Source organism: Neofelis nebulosa, chromosome 4, assembly GCF_028018385.1.
Source record: "Neofelis nebulosa isolate mNeoNeb1 chromosome 4, mNeoNeb1.pri, whole genome shotgun sequence".
NCBI lineage: Eukaryota > Metazoa > Chordata > Mammalia > Carnivora > Felidae > Neofelis > Neofelis nebulosa.
This window is the reverse complement of record NC_080785.1, coordinates 159,306,336-159,332,349: the sequence shown is the minus strand read 5'-3', so window position 1 is coordinate 159,332,349 and position 26,014 is coordinate 159,306,336. Positions and strand designations below refer to the sequence as shown.

At 43.0% G+C, this 26,014-nt stretch overlaps 1 protein-coding gene and 1 pseudogene across 1 annotated transcript; one reads left to right on the top strand and one right to left on the bottom strand.

Moving 5' to 3' along the window:
* Positions 1 to 6,282: 6,282 nt before the first annotated feature.
* Positions 6,283 to 7,384, bottom strand: LOC131510500 (olfactory receptor 7A17-like). The gene has a single exon (XM_058727688.1). The coding sequence runs from the start codon at positions 7,361 to 7,363 to the stop codon at positions 6,395 to 6,397; it is 969 nt and encodes a 322-aa protein (XP_058583671.1). The 5' UTR covers positions 7,364 to 7,384; the 3' UTR covers positions 6,283 to 6,394.
* Positions 7,385 to 19,526: 12,142 nt separating this feature from the next.
* Positions 19,527 to 20,147, top strand: LOC131508493 (olfactory receptor-like protein OLF4; annotated as a pseudogene).
* The last annotated feature ends 5,867 nt before the right edge of the window (positions 20,148 to 26,014 follow it).

The following is a 26,014-nucleotide window of genomic DNA, read 5'->3' as shown; positions in this document are numbered from 1 at the left end:
GATTTAGTGGTATCGAGGTGGGCCACTGATTTCAGATCACACTTCCAAACACGTGGAAAGAAAAGAATGCGATAGAATCACCTTTATCACTGGGGAAGGAGCCGTATATAAATAATCAATATTTTCTTATAACGACATATGGATTCAAATATGCTTATGGAGGGTAAAGGTGATCTTCAGTCAAATGTAAAGAAGCCGTGGTAGTCAGAGGTAACGCAACTTCCAGAAACAGACCATTTCACAACGGGCCAAAAGGAACTGTAGGGAATAACAGAGATGGGAAGGCACGTGGAAATGTGTATAGACAGTGATTTGTGAGCAATGTAGAAAATACCACGTATACTTCTTTTGGTTTATAGCAAGAATTTGCAAGTGAAGAGTATTAGTGACAGCTCAGTATAGGATAATGAAGTCAGGCAAATAAATAAATAAGTAAATAAGTAAATAAATAAATAAATAACAAGAGAGAACACAGTATAACCGAGTGACAGATGTGACCCCATATTACTAATGAACACAGTCCTATATGTCTATGTCACAGTGTGTATATGTCTATATGTACACAGTAGAACTCAATGGTAAACGGCAAAGTGGGGAAAATAACACCGAACACCCCATCCACTTCCTTTTTGGAAAGAATGTAATCAGAAATGGAAGCAGCACCTCCCCGACTCCACTGTACACATGCAAAGACCCGTTAGAGACAATGCGTAAATGAGGCAACCAAGGAATAACTAACCCACAAACATAGTCAACTTCATAGATAATGAAATCACTGAAAAGCAAAGCTAGGTAACCATAGTTTTTACTTATCACATCATGGCAGTCATACGAATACCCAGAGCAAGAGCACGCTGTGAAAATATATGTCTCATGAATTAATGTTGCAAGGTCGTATATGCAAGCAGTAATTGGTCTAGATATGTCTCATCAATATGGAAACGTAGCCCAGTATGCCCCATTTGTTTAATGTTTTGTTATTTATTTTGAGACGGGGTGTGTGAACGGGGGAGAGGCAGAGAGGGAGAGAGACACAGAATCCAAAGCAGGTTCCAGTCTCTGAGCTGTCAGCCAGAGCCCGATGCAGGGCTCCATCTCACAAACCATAAGATCATGACCTGACCCGAAATCAAGAGTTTGCAGCTTAACCCACTGAGCCACCGAGGCACCCCCCAGGATGCCTCATTTACAGACAAAAACGAAATGTCCTGACTTCACTGCGCATCCCTCCATCCCTAATTTTCCTACTCCCTTCGACTGCAAAACTCATTGGACGTGTTCTACTTTTACTGGAAGTATTTCCTGCCTCCCCTCCCATCACTTCACTGGCAACAATCACCCATGTGTGGCTGAGTTCAATGTGCAATCCCTTCTGTAACATCATCCACGAGGTCATTAAGTAATCAGGCAAGCAAATGACCATAGAGATCTCCAGGTTCTGGGCTAGGCTGGTGGCTGTGTGGTGACCTTAGGTAAATGCACCTGGCTTTGATTCTCCCTAATCTTTTCCTGAAGTTCCTGCCGGGTCTCAGCCTCACCTGGATGGGAGCTCTGAGGGAGAGGTCTCCTTGTGGCTGTCTGAATCCCCTCCACATGGTTATTGGTAGTGACTAAACTCTGTCCCCACACAAGATGACAGGAAGGAGGCTAGCATGAGTCTCCCAGCCAAGCCTCAGACTCCAGAAGCAACAACCAGGTCCCATCAGCCCAAGGTTGCACAGGCAGAGGGACGGCACACAGGAGATATTTATAGTTTCCTCTGTGTGTTCATGAGGCACGTTCCCCTCCTGCCTCTCCAACCTACAGCACATGATTTCCCTGGAGGACACTGGTCTGGAGACCAAGGAAAGATGTTTCGAGATTCCATATTCCCAATAGACTGTGACCCCAGTGTTAATCGCTCCTTCCTCTTGAACTCTGCTCCTCCCAGAGGGCAGACATCCCCGCATCTCATCCCAACCCTGATTTCAGCTTTTCCCCCAAGTCTAGAACTGAACAATCTTTGTGGATTAGATGCCTTGGGTGTCCAAACACTTGGCTTGTGGTGGAGACACAGCTCCGCTATCTATGGAACATTCCTATTTCCTTTTCAACAAGTTCCTTTGATATGAACCCCAAGCACTACGTACCTCAGCCTCATGACACATTTTCCAAACATTTAGGAATTCCATAATATGTCACAAGTTAACAGCTGCCTTGCAGCCTCTCTGTGTGAAGCATTTGTCAGTTATATAAAATATATTCAGATCATAGTTTGCACTATGATATGAGCTTGGGATAGAAAAGTAAACAGATTCTTCCCTGTAGGTTCCAGAAGGAATCAAGCCTTGCAAACATCTTCCTTTCAGACCCATGAGAACGACTTCAGGCTTTTGAGCCCCAGAATTGTAAGAGCATACATGTGTTTTCAAACACTAATGTAGTCATTTTACATTAACATTAGGACTTGAACACAAACATTTGTCCAATAAAATTTTGTTAAGAACCTGAGACTAAGCTTCTCCGTTCATTCACTATAGCTCCCCCTGGATAAAGGCATTTTGTGTTGTAATCCCATCTTTAGGTAGAAAAATTTTAAAATCAATTTGGAGATATTCGTCCTCTCTAGCTGGTAGGGAATTTCTCAGTGCATAAATACAAACGTGCTCCAGATTTTGTCGTCTTTGACGCATTAGCATAAGAAAAGTAATTCATCATTTGAATGTATGTCTATTGTTTATACTAAATTGTTGTGTCTACATGTCTACATACTTCAATTGCATATTAACTCAAACATTTATTCTTTTTATATCAACACTCTTCAAATTTCACTCATTTCCTTCAACATAAAATAAGAGGTCATAAATGAGTCTGTGTTCATTTTTTAAATTTTTGTTTGAGAGTAAGAGCATGTGTGAGTGGAGGAGGGGCAGAGGGAGAGAGAGAGAGAGAGAGAGAGAGAGAGAGAAAGAGAGAGAGAGAGAATCCTAAGCAAGTTCCATGCTCAGTGTGGCGGGGAACCCAATTCCACAACCCCAGGGGAAATCAAGAGTCAGACATTCAGCCAACTGAGCCACTCAGGTGCCCCATTGAGTCTGCTTAAAATGAATAAACAAGCACACAAAACAGCAGAATCCGATCCATAAATATAGAGAATAAACTCGTGGTTGTCAGAGGGGGGTGGGGAGGATGGGTGAAGGGCAGTGGGAGGTACAGGCTTCCAGTTGTGGAATAAATGAGTCACGGAAATCAAAGGCACAGCGGACAGAATATAGTCAATGATATTGCAACAGCCTGGTAGGCTGACAGCCAGCAGCTACATTTGTGCTGAGCACCGCATAATGTACGGAGAAGTTGAATCTCTACGTCGTACACATGAAACTCGTGTAACGTTGTGTGCCAAGTACACTGAGATAATAATATTTTTAAAAACGATTCTGTGTTGGGGTACCCATGTGTAGGTGTGTTTATTTGAAATAGAAATGTATACAGAGAAACACACATATATACATACACACAACTTTACAGCTGAGCATTTTCTTCGGACTCAAGGAAATATGTCCGCACACTTCATTTATTTCTTGCAATATCCATTTGAAGTTACGTTTACGGTCCCAAGTTACTTTCGGAAATAAAGAAGCTGAGGCCCAGGGAGATTACATTTTAACAATTGGATTAAGAAGTCATCAAGGTTGTGCATTTTCTTGAAGAACATCAAATAGGGACGTGCAGTAGGTACTTTAGTTTTTGTGTGGCTCCCTTAATTCATCAAATCATACGTTCCGAATAGATGCAGTTTATAGCACGTGATTATACCCCCACTAAATTAGTTAGAAGGGAAAAAAATCTAGCAGCGTACGGATTGGTGTGAAATATAGAGCAGAGGTAGCTGATTCATACTGAGTCGTGACAGGAGCTTTTTCTTCTCAGTAGGAATAAAGCAAAGTGTCATGTATGAATATAGGAACAGTAGATGTAAATTAAAATCATTCACTTTTGATATTCTTTTTTTCCCTGTAAAACAGAAGATAAAAATGCACTCAGAAATCGAGTTAACTGATCATATACTTGTTCAGAAGAGAAGTGCCCCGTGGTCACACATGACATCATGGATGAGCCTTAGGAACAATGTAGAGTCGGGGCGCCTAGGTGGCTCAGTCGGTTGAGCGTCCGACTTCAGCTCTGGTCATGATCTCACAGTCTGTGAGTTCAAGCCCCTCGTCGGGCTCTGTGCTGACAGCTTGGAGCCTGGAGCCTGCTTTGGATTCTGTGTCTCCCTCTCTTTCTCTACCCCTAACCCACTCGCATCCTGTCTCTGCCTCTCTCAAAAATAAATAAACTTTAAGAAAAAATTCAAAAAAAAAGAAACAGTGTAGAGTCTCACAGCTCACTATAGACTCGCGAGGAGACAAGCACAGCTCAGAACAATCCCCAACGTACAATATCATTTGGTAATAAAAGCATTCCATTAAATCATTTTCTTTTAAATGGCTTGTTATGCAGCAATGGCTAACTGATTCAATCATCACAGTGAACAGAAGTAAGGACAATTATAATCTGCTGCTGACTGTTCTTGGTATTTATTCTTGTATTTGAAGCCTGCATTCATGGTACCTCTGTTATTTCAGTTTAGTTCAGACAACTGCATATAAAACCTCTCACTGAGAAGCACCTTAGTGGCTCAGTCGGTTGAGTCTCCAACTCTTGATTTTGGCTCAGGTTGTGATCTCACAGTCATGAGATCAAGCCCCGTTCAACTTGGAGCCTGCTTAAGATTCTATCTCTGTCTCCCTCTCTGCCTCTTCCCCTCTCTCCTGCTCACTCCCCCTCTCCCTCTCTCTCTCTCTCTAAAAAACAAACAAACAAACAATAACAACAAAAACAACTAAACAACTACCTCTCATTGAGGGTGATTTCCCCATAGCCAGAAAAGATTGAAAATGTATGCATTATTGTGTTGGAAAACTGGTGTCCCTGATTCACATGACCAGACAGGAATGCAAGCTCCCTCTTATGTCATCCCTTGAACATAGAAGATGAATAGAATCCTGAGCCTGAGAAACATGTATAATGGAGGATAATGACCATTCGACACCCCTTTCATGGTTATGACAAAATTTAGAAGGAAGGGGGATATATTTCTTTTACAACAATGAAAGCAGTCATACCAAAGGCAGCGTAAAGATTTCAGGAGGAAACAAGGAGATAATTCAATAAAAATAGAAAAATGTCAATCAGTCCTTCCCCATTTGGATAAGCCCCCTTACACATGGCCACCAATCCTCCATACTCCAATGAATAGACGTACAGCATGAAGAATAAATATTTTATAGAGCACAATGTGCGATTTAAAACTCCGCCTCATTGGGATGGGTGCTAGATGTTGTATGTAAGTGATGAATCACGGAATTCACTCCTGAAACCAATATTGCAGGGTATATTAACTAACTAAAATTTAAATTGAAAAAAAATAAAATAAAATTTTGCTTCATCATATTAAAGGGCATCTAGAGTCTCAGATCATATTCTAAAGTCAATCTATCTAAGTTTGTTGTTCCATGAAGACTTCTTTTGGAGACGCGTATTTGGTGAATGCTTGAGTAAGGTAGTGACTATCATGCACATTGTGGACAACAAGGTACTAAGAGACCAGGATCCTAATGAGGAGAATAAAACCCATCTATACGACACATTAATATATTAAGTGTCCACTATTAAGAAGAGCATTTAAGATACTGATATACAAAGGAGCTTCAGACATATAAGCGAAAAAACGTAGCCTCAGATATTGTTCTACTTTAAAATCATATATATTTGTCATAAAGTGTGGTTGTTTCCATAGGTGGCGTATCAATCATGACAGTTCTTTTTGTTTGTCTGTTTCAAGTTTTTATTTAAACTCTAGTTAGTGAACATGTAGTGTAGTGTTGGTGTCAGGAGTAGAATTTAGTGATTCATCACTTACATACAACACCCAGTGCTCACCCCAACAAGTGCCCTCCCTAATGCCCATTGCCCATTTAGCCCATCACCCACCCAATTCCACTCACCAATCCTAAGACATACAGAGAGCTAACCAGTGGTAATCGTGGCATTAAAAAAACACGTATGAAAGAAAAATGATTTGGTGTGACGCAGTTGTTTGAGAAAGATTATTTTTTAAAAACATCTATGTTGCCTCAAGGTAAATGAACATTTCCAAATATTTCAGATCCATGGTTGGAAATAAAATTCAGAAAGTGGGAAATACAAGGGAAAAATCTGTAGGATATCAGAGAGAGCAGAGCTTCATAGAGTGACTTACATACATGGCATATGGAAGTTGAGGACAAGGAAATAAACGGAAAGAGCAATACTACATCTACAGTCTGAATAAAGATCACAATCTCTGACCCAGAGGCTTTGACCCCTGCAATCAGAGGCACTTCTTCAATCTTATGACGATTGGCCATGGAAGGGTCTCCTTCCCAAAGAATGCTTTCAGAGCCCTTTTCATGTCTTTGTTCCTCAAGCTGTAGATGAAGGGGTTCAGCATGGGCGTGACCACCGTGTACATCACCGAGGCTGTGGCACTTGACCGTGAGCTGTGGGTAGCAGCAGAGCTCAAGTACACACCGAGCATCGTACAATAAAATAAGGAGACAACCGATAGATGAGATGCACAGGTGGAAAATGCTTTACACTTTCCCTCAGCTGATGAGATCCCATGTATGGAGGAAACTATCTTGGAATAAGAGTAAAGGATCCCAGCAAAAGGACCACCAGCTAATAGGACAGCTGCAAAATACATCACCACGTTATTAAGAAAGGTATCAGAACAGGCCAGTTGGAGCATCTGATTAAGTTCACAGAAAAAGTGGGGGATATGCAAGTGTGTACAGAAGGACAGCCGCAACATCATTAAACTTTGTAACAGGGAATGCAGGACACATGTGATCCAGGACACCAGAACCAGCAGCCCACAGAGCCGGGGGTTCATGATGATCGTGTAGTGCAGGGGGTGACAGATGGCCACAAACCGGTCATAGGCCATCATACTCAGGAGAAAGATGTCCAACACAGCAAAGAGTATGAGAAAATAAATCTGTGTGATACAGCCTGCATAGGTTATGACTTTGCTCTGAGTCCGGATGTTCACCAGCATCTTCGGGACAGTGGTGGACGTGAAGCAGATGTCTGCAAAGGACAGGTTGGCCAGGAAGAAGTACATGGGCGTGTGGAGGTTGGGGTCTGTGCTGATGGCCAAGATGATGAGCAGGTTCCCAAACACAGTGATCAGGTACATGGAGAGGAAAAGCCCAAATATGAGGGGCTGCATTCCTGGTTCCTCTGAAAATCCCAGAAGAAGAAACTTTGAAAATTTTGTTTCATTGCTTGGTTCCATCTGGTGGAGGTGACCTCTGAGAAAGAGGGAAATAAAAAAGCACAAATTTGTATTACTCACAAAATTGAAATGCGTCTGTTTTTATTTTTTTTTATTTTGCAGTCCAGAAATTCCTTTTAATATGTTGTGCACGGATGTGGTCCCCTTTAGGGAATCATCGCTGCAACATCTGATAAACTTTTTATTGTCAATCAGGTTCTTTCCTAAGAAATCATGTATTTTATACTTTTCCTGAGAAATGCTTCAAGTATTCAGGAATATAAATTGAGTGCTGACCAGGTTTCAGGCACTATCTAGGCAATGAGTATAGAGTGCTGAAGAACAAAAATCCCTACAGCGATGGAGAAAAAATATGTAAACAAAGAAGATAATTATACAACTATCTTTTTGATACAATTATCTTTTGATTATCTCACCTTTTTGATGGTGAGGTGTGCTGTGAAGAAATGGAAAACGGATAAAGCAGAGAGCAAATAGGGCATTCTATTTTAATGGCATTTAGGCAAATTCTGTACACAGGTGGCATTGGAACACAGATGTCATGTAAGACAGAGACATAGACACAGGATTCTGGGGGAAGTGTGTGGCTGGCAGAGGGAATGGCCAGAGCAAAGGCCCTGAGGAAGGTACTTGTTTCAAATGTTCAAGCGAAAAAGCAAAGCCAGCGCTGCAAGGGGAATGACCTTGAGGGACACTGATGACAGACTCCGACACACATGTGAGGAGGGATGTGGCCTCTCTGCGACAGCTGTGACCTCAAGGCACAGGGCCGTCCTTGTCCACACTGCCCCTCCCTTGGTATTCATCGTGCTGCAAAGCCATCCCATGAATTGACACAGATCCCCGTCTTGGTGCCTGCTCTTGACTGAGTTCTGGCCCGTGTATAGTGTCACCTTGGGATTGAGGAGTCCTGGCCCCTGTTGTGAGGACTGCTCACCCTCTACGAGTCACACATGCACAAGACACCGTGGTCTTCTGGGTTGTGAATTTCCCTGTCCTCACAGCCCCCACATTCTTGGTTATGCTGGGAATGGATACAACCCAAGGAGACCCGATCAGCCATCTTTCCCCTGCAAAGTGTAGAAATGGTTCCCAGAAATGCTAATTCTTAAGCCTCCCCTGGACCAATCACCATGGAGCTCCATACTGGAATGTTAATTTTCCGCTGTGATTTACACCAGTGTAACAAAGTCTGCTCAATAAATGAAAGAGACAGAGGGTGAGATACAGAGGGAATGAAATCGATGAGGGAGAGCAATGATCTCATAAGCTGGGGTGGTCCCTGAGAGACTGTGAGGAAGAAATGTCTCCCTTGCTTCTCCCCTGGTTACATCCCCTGATGCCCAGCAAAAATAATACGAGAATGAAACAAACTTATTTAAAAGACAGATAGTGATATATTCATGGTGTACTTGTACAAAACTATATAGATAAAAATATAAATAGATATAAATATTAACATATCCGTTTATATTATACATCAAGAAAAACGAGCAAAGGGATAAACCAATACAATCAAAGTCAGGCATTTTTATATCAAGCCTAGAAGACATTTTCCTGTACTTCCTGCATCATTATATGACTGATTCATTTCTACGTGATTGATAGGGGATGAGGTTAGCTCCTTTCTCCCTCTTCTTATGTGGCACTTTTCATTGATATTCCTGGGCTTTGAGTAAAGATCTCTCTTTCTGAAACCCAATGGACACCCTCTAATCCTCATTCTGGATCTCATCCAACATGCAAAGGACTCCCCAGACCATGCTCTGTAAATCCTGCCCACATCATGACAGTCTCAATGCTACACTGTAACATCCAGAAGAGCAGGGACTTTATCCTCTTTGTTCATTTCTGTTTTTCACCAACTTAGTTGAATATATGTTTACTATAAAAAGATATAAGACTATGAGAAGTTATAGAATGGAAAGAATGAAAGGATCTGGCAACCAGGTTAAAATAGTAGCTTGAAAACAACTGTCATAAGCAAAGTTGTATGAAAAATAAAAGCCAACTGGAACAGGTAAAAAATAGCAATCATTAGTAATACCGACACGGATTAATAACAAAATTGTGAAAGACCATGAAAGAATATGACATATAATGTCTCTAGAATGTTCTGGCCCATGGCAGATGCTCAGTTATTATTTGTTGAATGAATCAGGAATTAGGTCTCAGTGTATAAGGACATTTCCTATATAGCAAGGTCGTATTTCAGTTTCGTTGGAAAAAGATGAATTGCTAAGTAACAGCTGGAATAAATGGATATCTATCTGGAAAAACATTAAATTGGTCCCCTCCCTCAGATACATTACCGACACCAGAGGGATAATGACTTCAGCATAAATGTAACCATACATATATTGAACATCAAGAAAATTGCATATAACATTTGCAGGTGGGAAAAACCACTAAAATAAAGCAAGAAACTCAGCAGTAAGAAGATAGGAATATTTAAATCAAGTTAAACATTTTGATGGTCAAAGAATGTTTCCAAAATCGACTGAGAAGCAATGATCTGAGGAAATCTTTTGAAATGCTAAAAAAAAATCAGGGGAGGGGGAATAGCATATGGCCATATAATAATCAGAAAGGTCATCAAATATATGACATTTGCTGAAACTGAGGGATAGATTAAGAAACAACAGGAAATGTCTTCTTCACCCAGGAATCTGGGGAAAAAACTTAGAGCAGTGTTACATTGTGTGTGGTTGGAACTTTTTTTTAATGTTTATTTATTTTTGAGAGAGAGAGAGAGAGAGAGACAGAGTGCAAGTGGGGAGGGGCAGAGAGAGAGGGAGACACAGAATCCGAAGCAGGTTCCAGGCTCTGCGCTGTCAGCATAGAGCCTGGCACGGGGCTCGAACTCATGGACTGTGAAATCATGACCTGAGCCAAAGTCAGACGCTTAACCGACCGAGCCTCCCAGGCACCCCTGTGGTTGGACTTTTAAATGGGTAGTCTTGGGGTTACACTGAATTTGCTGGTGGAAAAGTGGGTGTTACAGGTTGAAGGCAGGACCTGAAAGCAGCTATATTACAAATATTCATATTTTTAATGCAGGGTTTCTACGTCTCTGCCTATGGACATCCTGACCAGAGCCTGCCCAGTGCTGAGGTCTGTGTATCTTAGGATGTTTAGAGCATCCCTTTCATGATAAAGAATATGAAGGACTCTCAAAAGTGTTAGTAGCAGCCATTCTGCGAAACTGGCACAGTCACTGACTAAACACATTCATTACTTACGCAAGCAAATAAACACAGTGATCACTTGCTATGGACTAAGTTGAATTGGCCCCCAAGTGATGATGGATTAATGTTCTCGGACAACCCTGTCATCCACAGTGCACGGGGCTATTGGGCTCACCTGGCTGGGTGTCTGACAGGAAGGTCTCCGCGTGAAACTGAATTCCTCCCAGGACAGCAGGTAACAGGGACGAAGGCTCTGTCCTCAGCGGAGACAGCAGGGGGGACTGAAGCATCAGTCCCCAGCCAGAATTAGGACAGAACGAACGGACCAAAACCACTCACCTTCCTGTTCAAGGTCGCACAGGCTGACAGGAGACCAGAGGGTATTTACACCTCCCTGTATCTACTCATTAGGCGCGTTTCCCTCCTTAGAGGTTACTCCAACCTCTAAGCGTATGATTCCCAATGGAAAGCTGCTCTGGACATAAAGGATTTCTTCCTGATGAATCTCAGTTCCCAAAAGACTAGGTTAGAGGTCAAGTGAATGCAGTTCTTTTCTTTTTTCTCCTTTTCCCTGAACTTGCCCTCTTCCTGTTATGTAAATCTCCTAGCACGTTATCTCAGCTCGGAGTTACACTTTTCTCCAGCTCTAAGAAGGAAGAACACACGTGGATTAGGTCTCTCTAACTTCAATACCTTGACTTGTCTCGGAGACCCAGCCCTGCCATCTCCAGTGTCTCCTGTTCTCCTTCCCCTCCCCCTCTTCCTCTTCCTCCTCTCCTCCTCCTCCTCCTCCTTCTTCTTCTTCTTCTTCTTCTTCTTCTTCTTCTTCTTCTTCTTCTTCTTCTCTCCTTCCTCTCCTCCCCCTTCCCCTCCTCCTTCTCCTTCTTCTTCTTCTCCACCTCCTTCTCCCCCTCCCCTCCTCCTCTTCCTCATTCTTCTTCTTCTTCTTCTTCTTCTTCTTCTTCTTCTTCTTCTTCTTCTTCTTCTTCTTCTTCTTCTTCTTTTCTTCTTCCTCTTCCTCCTCCTTTTCTTCTCCTTCTCCTCCTCCTCCTCCTCCTGCTTCTTCTTCTCCTTCCTCTTCCTTCTTCTTCTTCTTCTTCTTCTTCTTCTTCTTCTTCTTCTCCTCCTCCTCCTCCTCCTTGTTCTTCTTCTCCTGTTTTTCTCCTTCTCCTTCTCCTCCTCCTCCTTCTTCTTCTCCTTTCTCCTCCTCCTCCTCCTCTTCCTCTTCTCCTTCTCCTCCTCCTTCTTCTCCTCCTCCTCCTCTTCTTCTTCTCCTCCTTCTCCTCCTCCCCCTCCTCCTCTTCCTCCTCGTTCTTGTTGTTGTTGTTGTTGTTGTTGTTGTTGTTCTTCTTCTTCTTCTTCTTCTTCTTCTTCTTCTTCTTCTTCATCTTATTCTTCTTCATCTTCTTTGTCTTCTATAGGAGAAAAAGTACCAAGGAGGGGCAGAGAGAGACAGGGAGAGAGATAATCATTAGCAGGCTCCTCACTCTCAATTCAGAACTGATGGGGGCTCAATCTCCAGGTTCCTGAGATTGAGACATGAGCCGAAATCAAGAGCCAGGTGCTCAGCCTACTGAGTCACCCAGCAACCCTAGTGTCTATTTTTTCAAAACACATTTTTTAATGTTTATTTATTTTTGAGAGACAGAGATAGAACATGATCAGGGGAGGGGCAGAGAGAGAGGGAGACACAGAATCCGAAGCAGGCTCTGGGCTCTGAGCTATCAGCACAGAGAAACAGAGAGAAATGGGTTCTTCTGATAATAAACCTTGGGTTCTACACACACTGGCTTCAAGGCACTTTTGCCATCACAATTAGGAATTTCTTACATTATCACAAGGTAAAAGCTGTCAGTTGGTCCTTTGTTATTAAGTGTTTAATTATAACAGATGTATTTAAATATTTTAAGTACTACAATGTGACCTTGACATCTCATAGGGATAGTTGGATTCAATTTTTATAAACATCTTATCCCTGAGGAAGTACATTTATGAGCTCCATTCTACATTGTAGAAATGGCGCTTGGTCATGTCTAGTCATCTGTCTAAATTTAATACCTGAGTATGTGGTGACCCTTGAGTTTGATTCTGTCAGGATGCTTCTAGTTCTCAAACTCTGGGGCAGTGCTTCTCAGCCAGAAATGAATTTTCCCCTGAGATGTCTGTCAAAGTCTGAAGGGAAGCTGCCAAACACCTACAATTCAAAGGAAAGCACCCCCGAAAATACTATCCTGCCACAAATGTCAATCATAAAAGGTGAGAAACCCAGCTACACCAGCAGTTCTCCAACTTCAATGAGCATGTAAATTCACACAGATCCCACTACAAATGCAGAATCTGATCTCACGTCCTGGGTGGCCCAGAGATTCTGCATTTCTACCAGCTCCTGGGTGATGCTAAACTGTGGCTCTGGGTCTGTGGGCCACTCTTTGATTAGCAAGGCTGGGATCTTGTGTTAAAGACAGGTGTAGGTATTTTTAAGTCTTCTGCACCAAATGGTGTCCGTGCACGCATGTAATTTTGAAGGAATAATGTATTCACTCTTTCTTCAGTCTGTGTCAATTCTGTGCTTATTGCTTTTATAAGTGACAAAAATAATACATTTATGAAAAAGACTTTGTAGTGGGTAGAATAAGGCGCTTCCAAATATGTCCACATCCTAATTCCCAGGACCTTTAACATGTTATTTTTGATAGCAACGTAGGATTAAGGTAGCAGACTCAACAGGGCTGTAAATTAGCTGCCATGGAGATAAAAGGATCAGCTGTGATCCTCTAGGTGGGACTAGGGTAGTCAGGAGGGTCCTCCAAATGTTGAGGATGGAGACAAAAGAGTTGATGTCAGAGATTTTGAGAATGCTCTCCTGCTGGCTATGAAGGTGGCGGAAGAGCCGTGAGCCAAGAAATGCAGGTGGCCAGCAACAGAGACTGCAACTGGAAAGGAAACACATTCTCCCCTGAGCCTCCAGAAGGACCACAACCCTGCAGACACCTTGCTATTAGCCCGACGAGACTCCTTCGAAGCTTCTGACTCCAGAACTGTAAGAACCTGTATGTGTTTGTCTTCAGCAGCTAGTGTGGGAATGTTTTATAACAGCAGTAGGAATCTCACAGGGACATAGTCAGTAAAATTCTTTGAGGGAACCGAGTTTAAGCTTGTCCATTCATCAGCTTCCCTTGGTTAAGGTCAATTGACATTTAAAGAACCCACATTATGGAGAAGAAATTAAATCAATTTGGAGATATTCTGGCTAGCACCTGGTAAAGTGAATTCCTGGGGCATAAATGTGAGCGTGGTCTGACTCTGATGCTTTTGAGGTAGCGAGATAGGCAAGCAACTCATGATCACAATTTTGGTCACTCACATCTTCTTTATCCATTCATCAATCCACGGACATTTGGGCTCTTTCCATAACTGGCTATGGTTAATAACACTGCTATAAACATTGGGGTACATATGCCCCTTTAATGGATCAAGAGGATGTGGCATATATATATATATATATATAGTGAAATATTACTCAGTGATCAAAAAGAATGAAATCTTCCATTTGCAACAACGTGGTTGGAACTAGAGTGTATTATGCTAAGCAAAATATGTCAATCAGAGAAAGATAAATATCATATGATTTCACTCATATGTGAAACTTAAGAAACAAAAGCGATGAACATAGGGGAAGGGAAGGAAAACTAAGATGAAAACAGAGAGGGAGGCAATTTATAAGAGACTCAAAAATAGAGAAGAAATTCAGGGTTGCTGGAGAGGAAGTGGGTGGGGGGAGGGGCTAAATGGGTGATGGGCATTAAGGAGGGCACTTGTTGGGACGAGCACTGGGAGTTATATTTAAGTGATGTATCACTGGGTTCTACTCGTGAAACCAACACTCCACTGTATGTTAACTAACTTGAACTGAAATAAATAAATGTAAGGTGTGCTTGGGTGGCTCAGTCAGTTAAGCATCCGGCTTCGGCTCAGGTCATGATCTCACAGCTCTTGAGTTCAAGCCCCATGTCGGGCTCTGTGCTGACAGCTTAAATTCTATGTCTCTGCCTCTCTCTGCCCCTCCCCAGCTCAGGCCATCTCTCTCTCTCTCTCCCCCTCTTGAAAATAAATAAAAATATTTAAAAATACAAATTATTTGGTTTTTTATCTATAATATTTTATTATGTGTCTCTAAAAGAACTCTATTTTTGGCATGCCTGGGTGGCTCAGTGGGTTGAGCATCCAACTTTGGCTCAGGTCATGATCTTGCGGTTTACAATTTCAAGCACCGCATCAGGCTCTGTGAGATTATGTTTTTTTTTCACTTATATGTCTGAAATTCCTTTCTATATCAGTATCTTAACTGCTCTTCTTAATAGTGGACACTTAATATATTAATGTGTCTTCTAGAACGGTTTTATTCTCCTCATTAGGATCCTGGTCTCTTAGTACCTTGTTCCACAATGTGTACAACAGTCACTTCCTTACTCAAGTGTTCACCAAATATGCGTCTCCAAGAAAAGTCTTCATGGAGCAACAAACTTTAATAAATAGATTGACTTTAGAATATGATCTCAGACTCTAGGTGTCCTTTAATATCCTGAAGCAAAATTTTATTTTATTTTATTACTTTTTTAAATTTAAATTATAGTTAGCTTCGTTGAGTCCAAAGAAAATGTTCAGATGCAAAGTTGTACGTATATATTACATGTTTTTTCAAATAAACACATATACGCATATGCACATAAACACAAACTCACTTAAAAGAAATCTTATCTGAGTACAGTTGGCAAGAATGTTGCATTAGTTTCAGGTGCACAACGTAGTGATTCAACGTCTCTGCCCATTACGCGGTGCTCGCCACAAAGGTAGCTGCTGTCTGTTATCATACAAACCCATCCAGTATCATTGACTGTATTCCATACTCCGTGCCTTTTTTACCCCAAGACTCATTAATTCCATAACTGGAAGCCTGTATCTCCCACTGCCCCTCACCCATTCTGCCCATCCGCCCACGTCCCCTCAGGCAAACCATGAGGTTGTTTTCTCTGTCTTTGTAGGTCTCATTCTGCTTTTTTGTGTGTTTGTTTATTCACTTAAAATTTTTTTAATGTTTATGCATTTAATTTTGAGAGAGAGGTGTGGGGAGAGGCTGAGAGAGGGAAAGACAGAGAATACCAAGCAGCCTCATGTCAACGCAGACCCTGACATGGGGGTTGAACTCACAAAATGTGAGATTGTGACCTGAGCCAATATCAAGAGGCAGGTGCTTAACCAACTGAGCCATCCAAGAGCCCCATCTTTATTCACTTTAATAGCAAACTCATACATAATCTCTTATTTTATGTTGAAAGGAAACTTAAGAGAAAGTTGGAGGTGTAGGTATTAAAAGAGTAAATGTTTGAATTAATATGCATTTAAAAGAATGAAGATGTGTAGACACAAAGATTTCAAGATAGACATAAATGATAGACATACATTTAAAGGATTAATTACTTTTCCTGTCATGATGCCTCCCAGACGTCAAAATCTGAAGCATGCTTGCAGTTATGTACTAAGAAATTCTCTACCAGCTAAAGAGGATGATTATCTGTAAATTGATTGTAAATCTCCTTTTCTACTTAGAGATGACATTACAATGCAAAATGCCTTTACCCAGGGGAAACTCTGTGATTGAAGGGAGAACCCTAATCTCAGATTCTTTTATTTATTTATTTATTTATTTATTTATTTATAATTTTTTTTAATGTTTATTTATTTTTGAGACAGAGAGAGACAGAGCATGAGCAGGGAAGGGGCAGAGAAAGAGGGAGACACAGAATCGGAAGCAGGCTCCAGGCTCTGAGCTGTCAGCACAGAGCCCGACGCGGGGCTCGAACTCACGAACTGTGAGATCATGACCTGAGCCGAAGTCGGACGCTTAACCAACTCAGCCACCCAGGTGCCCCCCTAATCTCAGATTCTTAACAAAATTTCATTGGAACAACATTTGTCATTTGAAGTCCTAACGCTGATGTAAAATAACTACATTGGTGTTTAAAATTCATTTATGTTCTTACATTCGATGCATCAGAAGCCTGAAGTGGCTCACCTTGGTCTAAAATGAAAATGACTGCAAGGCCTGATTTCTTCTCAAAGCTACCGGGAAGAACCTGTTTACTTTTCTATTCCAAGCTCATATTATACTGCAAGAAAAAAAATCTCACCATATTTCATATAATTAAAAAAGTCTTTACAAAGAGGGGCTGAACAGCAGCTCTTAATTGTGATGTGGAATGAAAGTCCTAAAAGTGTGCAAATGTGTCATGAAGCTGTGGTATGTAGTGCTCAGGGTCCGTATGAAGGAGCTTTTTTCTCCTCCTTGTTGAAAAGGAAAACCGGAATGTTGTGTAGATGGCAGGACTGTGTCTCCAACACAAGCCAACAGCTCGGAGATCCAAGGGAACTAATCCACACAGATTTCTCAGTCCTAGACTTGGGCGAAACATTGACATAAGCGTTGGGAGTCGCTGCCGGGAGGTCTGAACTCTGAGAGCAGCGGAGTCCATGAGGAAGGAATACTCAACACTGGGGTCACGCAGTTATAACCTGGTCTATTGGGAACACAGAACCTTCAGAAAAATGTCCTTTGTGTCCAGACCAGTGTCCCCCAGGGAAATCATGTGCTGCTCCAAAGAGGAGGAGGAGGGGAACGTGCCTCATGAACAGGCAGAGGAAACTATAAATACCTCCTGTGCACACCCACTGCCTGTGCCACCGTGGGCTGACGGGACCAGGTTGTTGCTTGTGGAGTCGAAAGCTTGACTGGGAGACTCATGCTAGCCTCTGTTCTGCCGTCTTGTGTGGGGACGGAGTTTAGTCACCACCAATAACCATCCAGGAGGGATCCAGACGGCCACATGGACACCTCTCCCTCAGAGGTCCCAGCCAGGTGAGTCTGAGAGCTTGGCAAGACCCGGAGGAAAGGGTCAGAGAGAATCAAAGCCAGGTGCATTCACTTGAGGTCACCACACAGCCACCAGCCTAGCCCAGAACGTGGAGATCTCTATGGCCATGTACTTGCCTGATCATGCCCTTCTGAAAAACTACAGTGAACAAGGTCAGAGAGGGCCCACTCCTTTGGTACTTGCCTTATAATGGTGGAGTCACAGGACTATGAAAAAAGTTTGTGTGGTGTAAGAGCCTCAGGCAGAAATCTTACGGAGATGGTGACTCAGAGCCACAATGGTTGTCATGGTATGTGCAGAACTTTGTAGCGCAAGGTCTGAACAGAACTTTGCATGTTGTGCAAACCAGAAACAGGACCAGAGTGTGCCCAACACTCGGCCAAAAAGATCACAACACAAAGCCCAGGAAAAACAGAGAAAAGATGCCACGTCTAAAAAGTGAAAGGGACTTGTCCCACCCTCTCTAAGATCACAGGACATCCAATTGGTCAAAGAAATAGCAAAGTCTCAAGGTGCTTTTTCAAAGAAAAAGCAAGTCTCTTACCTTCCATTATGACCTGCCCAACTTTTGCTGTGCTTTGCATATTTCCTGTGCCGAAGGGTTGATTTATTCCCTTAGCACATTTTCTCTTGGAGCATTCACTCTGTAAGACGATGCACACCCTGAAGATCCCACTAATGTCGTCTTGTGACTGAATTTAATTTTGCTCCTTACTATTTTTGCTGGGCATCAGGGTGGTAACAAGGGTTGGAGTGTTGTCAGAACCAGGGATGTTCTTTCTTCATGGCCCCTCAGATTTCAGCGACCACCTGAGCCATTAGATCTTTTCTGCCACTTACATTTTATTTCACTCTCTTGTTTCTCTCTCTCTCTTTCTGATTTTGAGAAGATTGTTTGTGTTTCTTTAAATACAGGAAAGAAAATGAGCATGCCAGTCTGACGTCAATTTTATTTGTTCATGGGAAACTTACATCATTTGCAGGAATGATAATGGATCTGCACATCTTGAGTTATACTCACTCAGAACTTAATTGTTGGGGTTGGAGTGAGAAGTCATGGTAAAAACACAGCCCAGGGATCACTAATTTGGGGTGTGTGTGTGTGTGTGTGTGCCTTGTGAAATGACATCCGTCATCAGAGCAGGGGACATGGTCCAATATATTCCAAGGTGATTCTTATAATCTAGAAGCCAGAACTCAATCAACACACCATATTCTAGAGAGCTCTATGTCAACTTACAGCAGACTTTGCAGGTAGATTCTAAAATACAAGCAGGACATAGTGTGGGTGAGTGACTCCTTTCTCTTGAAGGGGAACCAGCAACGAGGCCACCTCTTTCTTTGAAATTGCTTGACACGATCTCTGATCATTTTCCTGCTCATTCCCCTTCCCATACGTGCTTCCTGTTTTGGACTCAAATAGCTCGAAGTAGGATCATCCTCGGGGCCTTAGCTGAGGCCATTCCCTCTACCATCACACACTTCCCCACACAGGCTCTGGGCTCCTGCCTTCCTTCCCTGCAGGTCTCTGATCAAATGTCACCTAGTTGCTGGTCTTGACCAAACACTGATTACAAAATAGCACTCATATCCACGCTCTCCTTTATATCTGCTTCTGTCTCTTCATAGCACTTGACACCCTGTGATGTCTTATTAATATTTGTATTTGATTCTACTCATTCTCCATCACTAGATTATAGTGGCTTTTGGTTTTCAGTATCCTGTGCTCATGGCCTAGACAATGCCTGGGACATGTTTGACCCTCACTACATATTCCTCCAATGCAGGAAAGATATTCTTAGTAAAACAGTAAAATGCATGACCTCTGCTCGGGAGTGTGGAGAATGAGACCAAAACACCTAATCTGATATGAAACAGGAGGGAATCTCTTCAAAAGGACAATCCTTTCGGGACAAAAAAGGATAAGGTACTGAAATGAACTTCTTGACTGCACAATATAATTGGTAGCACTTCATCTATGTGGGTAAACTGTTCAATATGAAAATTAATGATGTCCTTTGCCTCTTTCCGGGGGTCAGTGCAACCTCATGGAACCAGGAAATATTACACGGATATCAAAATTTCTTCTCCTGGGATTTTCAGAGAGACCAGAACTGCAACCCCTCATATTTGGGCTTTTCCTCTCCATGTACCTGATCACTGTGTTTGGGAACCTGCTCATCCTCCTGGCCGTCAGCTCTGACTCCCGCCTCCACACGCCCATGTACTTCTTCCTGGCCAACCTGTCCTTTGTAGACATCTGCTTCACCTCCACCACCGTCCCGAAGATGCTCTGGAACATCCAGACCCAGACCAAAGTCATAACCTATGAGGACTGTATCACACAAATGAACTTTTTCATAACCTTTGCAGGGATGGATGACTTTCTCCTGAGTGTGATGGCCTATGACAGGTTTGTGGCCATCTGTCACCCTCTGCAATACATGGTCATCATGAACCCCCGGCTCTGTGGACTCCTGGTTCTGGTGTCCTGGGTCACGAGTGTCCTGCATTCCTTGTCACAAACTTCAATGGTGTTGTGGCTGTTCTTCTGTACAGAGGTAGAGATCCCCCACTTTTTCTGTGAACTCAATCAGATGATCCTACTTGCCTGTTCTGACACCTTTCTTGATAACTTGGTGATGTATTTTGCAGCTATGCTGCTGGCTGGAGGTCCCCTTGTTGGGATCCTTTACTCTTACTCCAAGATAGTTTCCTCCATACGTGGGATCTCATCAGCTCAGGGCAAGTATAAAGCGTTTTCCACCTGTGCATCTCACCTGTCGGTTGTCTCCTTATTTTATTGTGCAAGCCTAGGAGTGTACCTTAGCTCTGCTGCTACCCAGAGCTCACGGTCAAGTGCCACAGCCTCGGTGATGTACACGGTGGTCACGCCCATGCTGAACCCCTTCATCTACAGCCTGAGGAACAGAGACATAAAGAGGGCTCTGAAAAGAATACTTGGGATTCAGTGTTATAAGAACCAATCATCCAAAGGCTGAAGACATGCCCATGATTGAAGGGCTCAAATCCTCAGAACCAGGAACTGCCAATCTTTGATCAGACTGTGGAAGTAGGATCTACTCCTTCTATTTATTTCTTGGCATTTCCATTTTTTTGATCAACTTCTCTCTACATTTAAGGAACTCACTTCATTAAGCTTCTGCCGTGACTGAAATACAGACAGTTTCTCCTTTGTCTATTTTCAGACGTCCCCAAAGTTTACCCCAACCTTGGGTCACAAATGCCTGAAATTTCTGTATCTCACATGGGACTAGTTGGATTTCTTAAAATTAATTTCATCTCAAATGACTTATACCATGCCGGGTAAATTTCACCTAGATTTCCTGAGATCGATATCATGAATTATACGCTTCGTACGGAATAAAGCTACACTTGATCAGTAAGCCATTTCCATCATTTTACTGTCAAGGAGGATACAAAAGCACAGTTTCCACCTTGGGTCTCAGTCTTTTCCTTCACTTCCTTTAGCACTCCACCTGATAATGTGGACTCTAACATTATTCCGTTCAAGCCTCAGGCTATTGACACCCTGCTCTGGCTAGGAAAGCCCAAGCACTCACCTGTACCCATGTGCTTGTCCACACTCCCACAGACCTTTCCCAGACCACAGCCTATGCCTTGGCCGCACCAGCCCTTGGGTTCTTATTGTGATGGCAGGACACATGTCAGCAACATCTATCGGAGAACTCTAATAACCCAGGTTTATTACTCATGTATGCTGGAGGGCACATGGGATGCTCAAAAGCCATTCTGTGAGGTCTCAGAAGAGGAGAATGGGTCAAGAGCAAGACAGAGAGAGAGAGAGAGCCGCAGAGGAATCTGGCTTTCTCAAGGACCATGGCCAGTGTGGGTAGCTGGTGTTGGGTTCACACGTTCTTGGAGAATTGTATTGAGTAGAATGTGTGTGCTGAAGGGGAAAACCTGATTCACTCATTTGGCAGCATCTAGTTTATAAAGGGCTTTCTGAAGAGGTACTTCGTGACTGGTAGTAGCCGAGGGCTTATCTGGTGATTGTGGAACACATCTGACGATATGTTTATTCAACATGGTTGTGTTCCAAATGGACCCGGGGAAAACACGTCATTTCAGTCCCTTGCACTAAACATGCCCTTATGCCTTGTAAGCGGTGTCTTGGTTTTATTCTGTTACTCAGCTCTGGGTCCAGAAACCCTACCATAGTCACTGGGAAAACCTGATTAGCTAATATAGATCTCCCAGTGGAGTGTACTTAGAAAGGCAAGTTCGAATAAATAGATCGACCTGATATGTTCTTCGTATCGGCCTGACCATAAATATGAGGAAGCAAACTTTTGAAACACTCATTTTGTGACACACAAAATATTTCTCTCATTTTTAAAAAATCACAGTTCGCGCTTTGCACCTATTTATTAAAGCATGGAAGATGGTGTTCACCACTGAGGGCGTTTGTTCATCGAGGCGCAGGATTGCTTAGTGTCTTCTACGTTTTATCCCTGAATTATCTTCCTGTTTCTGCTTGAAAACTTCTAATGCGACCCGTTCATATGATTCTTTCCGTTGTTACACGAAATAGCTTCCTTTTCCTGATATATGTCACAAGTCCCACGGGATGGCGAATGCACAGTATCAGCACCATCTATATAATACGTCCTTTCTGCTCTGAAATCTCTTCCACCTGCTTGACCAGAGGACGCTTCACCCAAGAACTGCATGTCCTGCCAGTCATGTGGTTCAGGGTCCCCAGTTCTTCCGCAAAAATGGGCATGTCCTTCAGAGTCGCCCAAGCTGACGAGCAGCCTGTTCAATCTGCTGCATAAATCCTTCTTTGCTCTAAAAAAAAAATAACATGTGAAAGGGATTGGAGATTAGGATGTGGGCATATATGATAGTGCCTTAATCTTACTCTAAAGGGTTTTTCATCAGGGTATTATTTTGTTCACTTATAAAAGCAATAAACACAGATTTCACACAGCCTGAGGAATGAGCGGAATACACGATAGTTTCACAATTACAGGCACACAAGGACAGTATTTGGTGCAGAAGGCTTCACGCTACCCACATTATCTCTAACACAGGATCATCTTCTTGCTAATCAAACAGTGGTTCACAGACTCAGACCTGCAGTTCAGCCTCACCCAGGAGCTTGGAGAAATGCAGAATCTCTAACATTTTGCGTTTGTACTGGGATCCGTGTGGATTCGCAGGCACAGTGAAGTTGTAGAAATGAGGGTCCAGCTGGGTTTCTCACCGTTTATGGTGAGACATTTGTGGCAGGATAACAGTATTTTGGGGGTGCTTTCCTGTGGACCCTAGGTGTTTGGAAGGTTCCCTTCAGACTTTGACAGACGTCCCAGGGGAAAATTCATTTTTGGCTGAGAACTACGACCCCAAGATTGAGAACCAGAAGCATCCTGACAGAATCAAACTCAAGGGACACCACACACTCAGATATTAAATTTGGACAGATGACTAGACATCACCAAGCACCATTTATACATCGTAAAATGTAGTTCATAACTATACCTCCTCAGGGATAAGATTTTATAAAGATTAAATCCAAACTCCCTGTGAGATGTTAAGCTCACTTTATAGTACATAACTAGATCTTAATACATCTGTTATATTTAAGGAAGATTTTATAACAAGGGACCAAATGACAGCTTTTAACGTCTTATAAAACAAGTGACAGAAAAAGTGTCTTGAAGCCAATCTCTGTGGCACCCAAGTTTTATTATCAGAAGAAGTCATTTCTCTGCTTTATTATTTTTTCTTTTTTTTAATATATGAAATTTATTGTCAAAATGGTTTCCATACAACACCCAGTGCTCATCCCAACAAGTGCCCTCCTCCCTGCCCATCACCCACTTTCCCCTCTCCCCCAACCCCTACCTACCCTCAGTTTGTTCTCAGTCCTCAAGAGTCTCTTATGTTTGCCTCCCTCCCTCTAACTCTCTTTTCCCCTTCCCCTCCCCCATGCTCTTCTCTTAAGTTTCTCAAGATCCACCTATGAGTGAAAAAATACGGTATCTGTCTTTCTCTGCTTGACTTCTTTCACTTAGCATAACACTCTCTAGTTCCATCCACGTTGCTGCAAATGGCAGGATTTCATTCCTTCTCATTGCCAAGTAGGATTCCATTGTGTATATAAACCACAACTTCCATATCCATTTGTCAGTTGATGGACATTTCGGCTCTTTACATAATTTGGCTGTTGTTGAAAGCGCTGCTCGAAACATTGGGATGCACGTGCTCCTGTGCGTCAGCACTCCCGTGTCCTTGGGCAGATTCCTAGCGGCGCTGTTGAGAACAACAGCAGACAGTGGGTCGTCTCGTGGGCTCAGTGGGTTCATCTTCCGTGTCTTGATTGCGGCTTAAGACATGGCCCCATGGTCTGGAACTGAGCCCCCAGATTGCTTCTGCACTGAGCATGAGACTGCTTGGGATTCTCTCTCTCCCTCTTTCTCTGACTCTCTCTCTCTTAAAATAAATAAATAAACATTAAAAAGCTTCTCTCTGTCCCTCTCTCCCTCCCTTCCTCTCCCCCACTCATGCTCTCTCTCTCCCTCTCTCTCAAAAACAAACAAAGAGACAGACAGACAGACAGCACTAGAAATGCTACAGCTGGGTCCCTAGGACAGGCAATGCTTGGAAGGCAAAGAGGACTAATCCCGCGGGGTTCCTTGGTCTTAGACTTGGAGGAAAGTGTGTCTTGGCTGAGATAAGGTGCCAGATGATTTACACATCACGAAGGGGACGAGTTCAGGGAAAAGGGGAGGAAAAAAAGAACTGCATTCACTTGGTCTCTGACCTAGTCTTTTGCGAACCGAGATTCATTAGGAAAAAATACTTGTGTCCAGAGCAGTTTTCCACTTGGGAATATGAGATCAGACGCTGGGGTACCAAGAGGGAAATGAGCCTAATGAGTGGATACGGGGAGCTGTAAATACTCTCTGGTCTCCTGTCAGCCTGTGCGACCTTGGATGGGAAGGGACAAGGTCTCCCTCTGTTCTTCCAAGCCCTAATTATGGCTGGGGGCCCATGCTTTACTCCGTCCTGCTGTCTCAGCTGAGAACAGAGCGTTAGTCCTTACCATCTGCAGTCCAGGGAGGCATTCAGACTTGTCACAAGGAGACCTTGTCAGACACCCCAGCCAGGTGAGCCCAACGGCCCGGTGCGCCGTGGATGAGAGGGTCAGAAGAATGGAAGCCAAGTTCATTAACCTGTCTTCACCTGAGAGCCCATTCAACTTAGTGCAGGCCAGGTGATGGCTGTGTTCATTTGTTTGTTTGATTAAGTGATGTATTTATTCAGTGGCTGTGTCTCTTTCATAGAGTGGATGCTCACACTTACGTTGATCTTCCATATTCTATTCCTTTAACTTACTATTAAGGCAATGGCAGTTTATTTTACCTCCCAGTGTCTCAGGAATCACACGAGTTTCTTAGATAATTGCTCTGCCTTATCCGTTTCATTCACTGCCCCCCCCCCCCCGACTCTCTGCCTCACTGTCTGTTGAACAGACTGTTTTATGTTTGTGTAAATCACAGCAGAAACTTGCCATTTCAATATGGAGCCTCAAATTCATTTGTCCATGGGAGGCTTAAGAACTGGCATTTCTGGGAACCATTTCTATACTTTGCAGGGAAAAGATGTCTGATCTGGCCTCCTTGGGTTGTGTCCATTCCAAGCATAACCGGGATGGTGAGGTCTGTGAAGACAGGGAAATACACAACCCAGGAGGCCATGGTGTCTTGTGACTGGTGAAGGGTGAGCAGTCCTCAAAAAATTAGAGAGGGAGGGAGCCAAACCAGAAGAGACTCTTAAAAACTGAGAACAATCTGAGGGTTGATGGGGGCGGGAGGAGGGGGAGGTTGGGTGATGGGTATTGAGGAGAACACCTGTGGGGATGAGCACTGCGTGTTGTATGGAAACCAATTTGACAATGAATTTCATGTTTTAAAAAAAGGGGGGCCAGGACTCAGAAATCCCAAGATGACGCAATACAGGGGCCAGAACTCAGTCAAGAGAAGGCACCAAGAAGGGGATCTGTGGCAACTCGTTGGATGCCTTGAGACCATGATGTATACAGAGGGAGATGTAGCGTGGGCAAGGACGGTCGTGTGCCTTGAGATCACAGTTGTAGCAGAGAGGCCACTTCCTCCTCACATGTGTGACAGCGTCTGTCATCAGTCTCCATCAGGCTCATTGCCCTTGCAGCACTGGCTTTGCTTTTTGCCTTGAACTTCTGAAACAATACTTTCCTTGGGGCCTTTGTACTGGCCATTCCCTCTGCCAGGTAAAGGCTTCCCACATAATCCTTTCTGTCTTATATGTGTTCTGTGTTACAATGTCACCTGTTTGCAGAATTTGCCTATCAATCACTAAAACAGAATGCCTTATTGGCTCCCTTTTTATTCCTGCTTTTCTTTTCTTCACAGCAGCCCTCACCATCTGAAAAGTTATAGAATTCTCTTGTTTGCATATATATTTTTTCTCCATGATTCTAGGGATTTACGTTCTTCACCACACCC

What these genes read in the sequence shown, in the direction of transcription:
- LOC131510500 (XM_058727688.1), bottom strand. Translation starts at nt 7,363, where the DNA reads ATGGAACCAAGCAATGAAACAAAATTTTCAAAGTTTCTTCTTCTGGGA.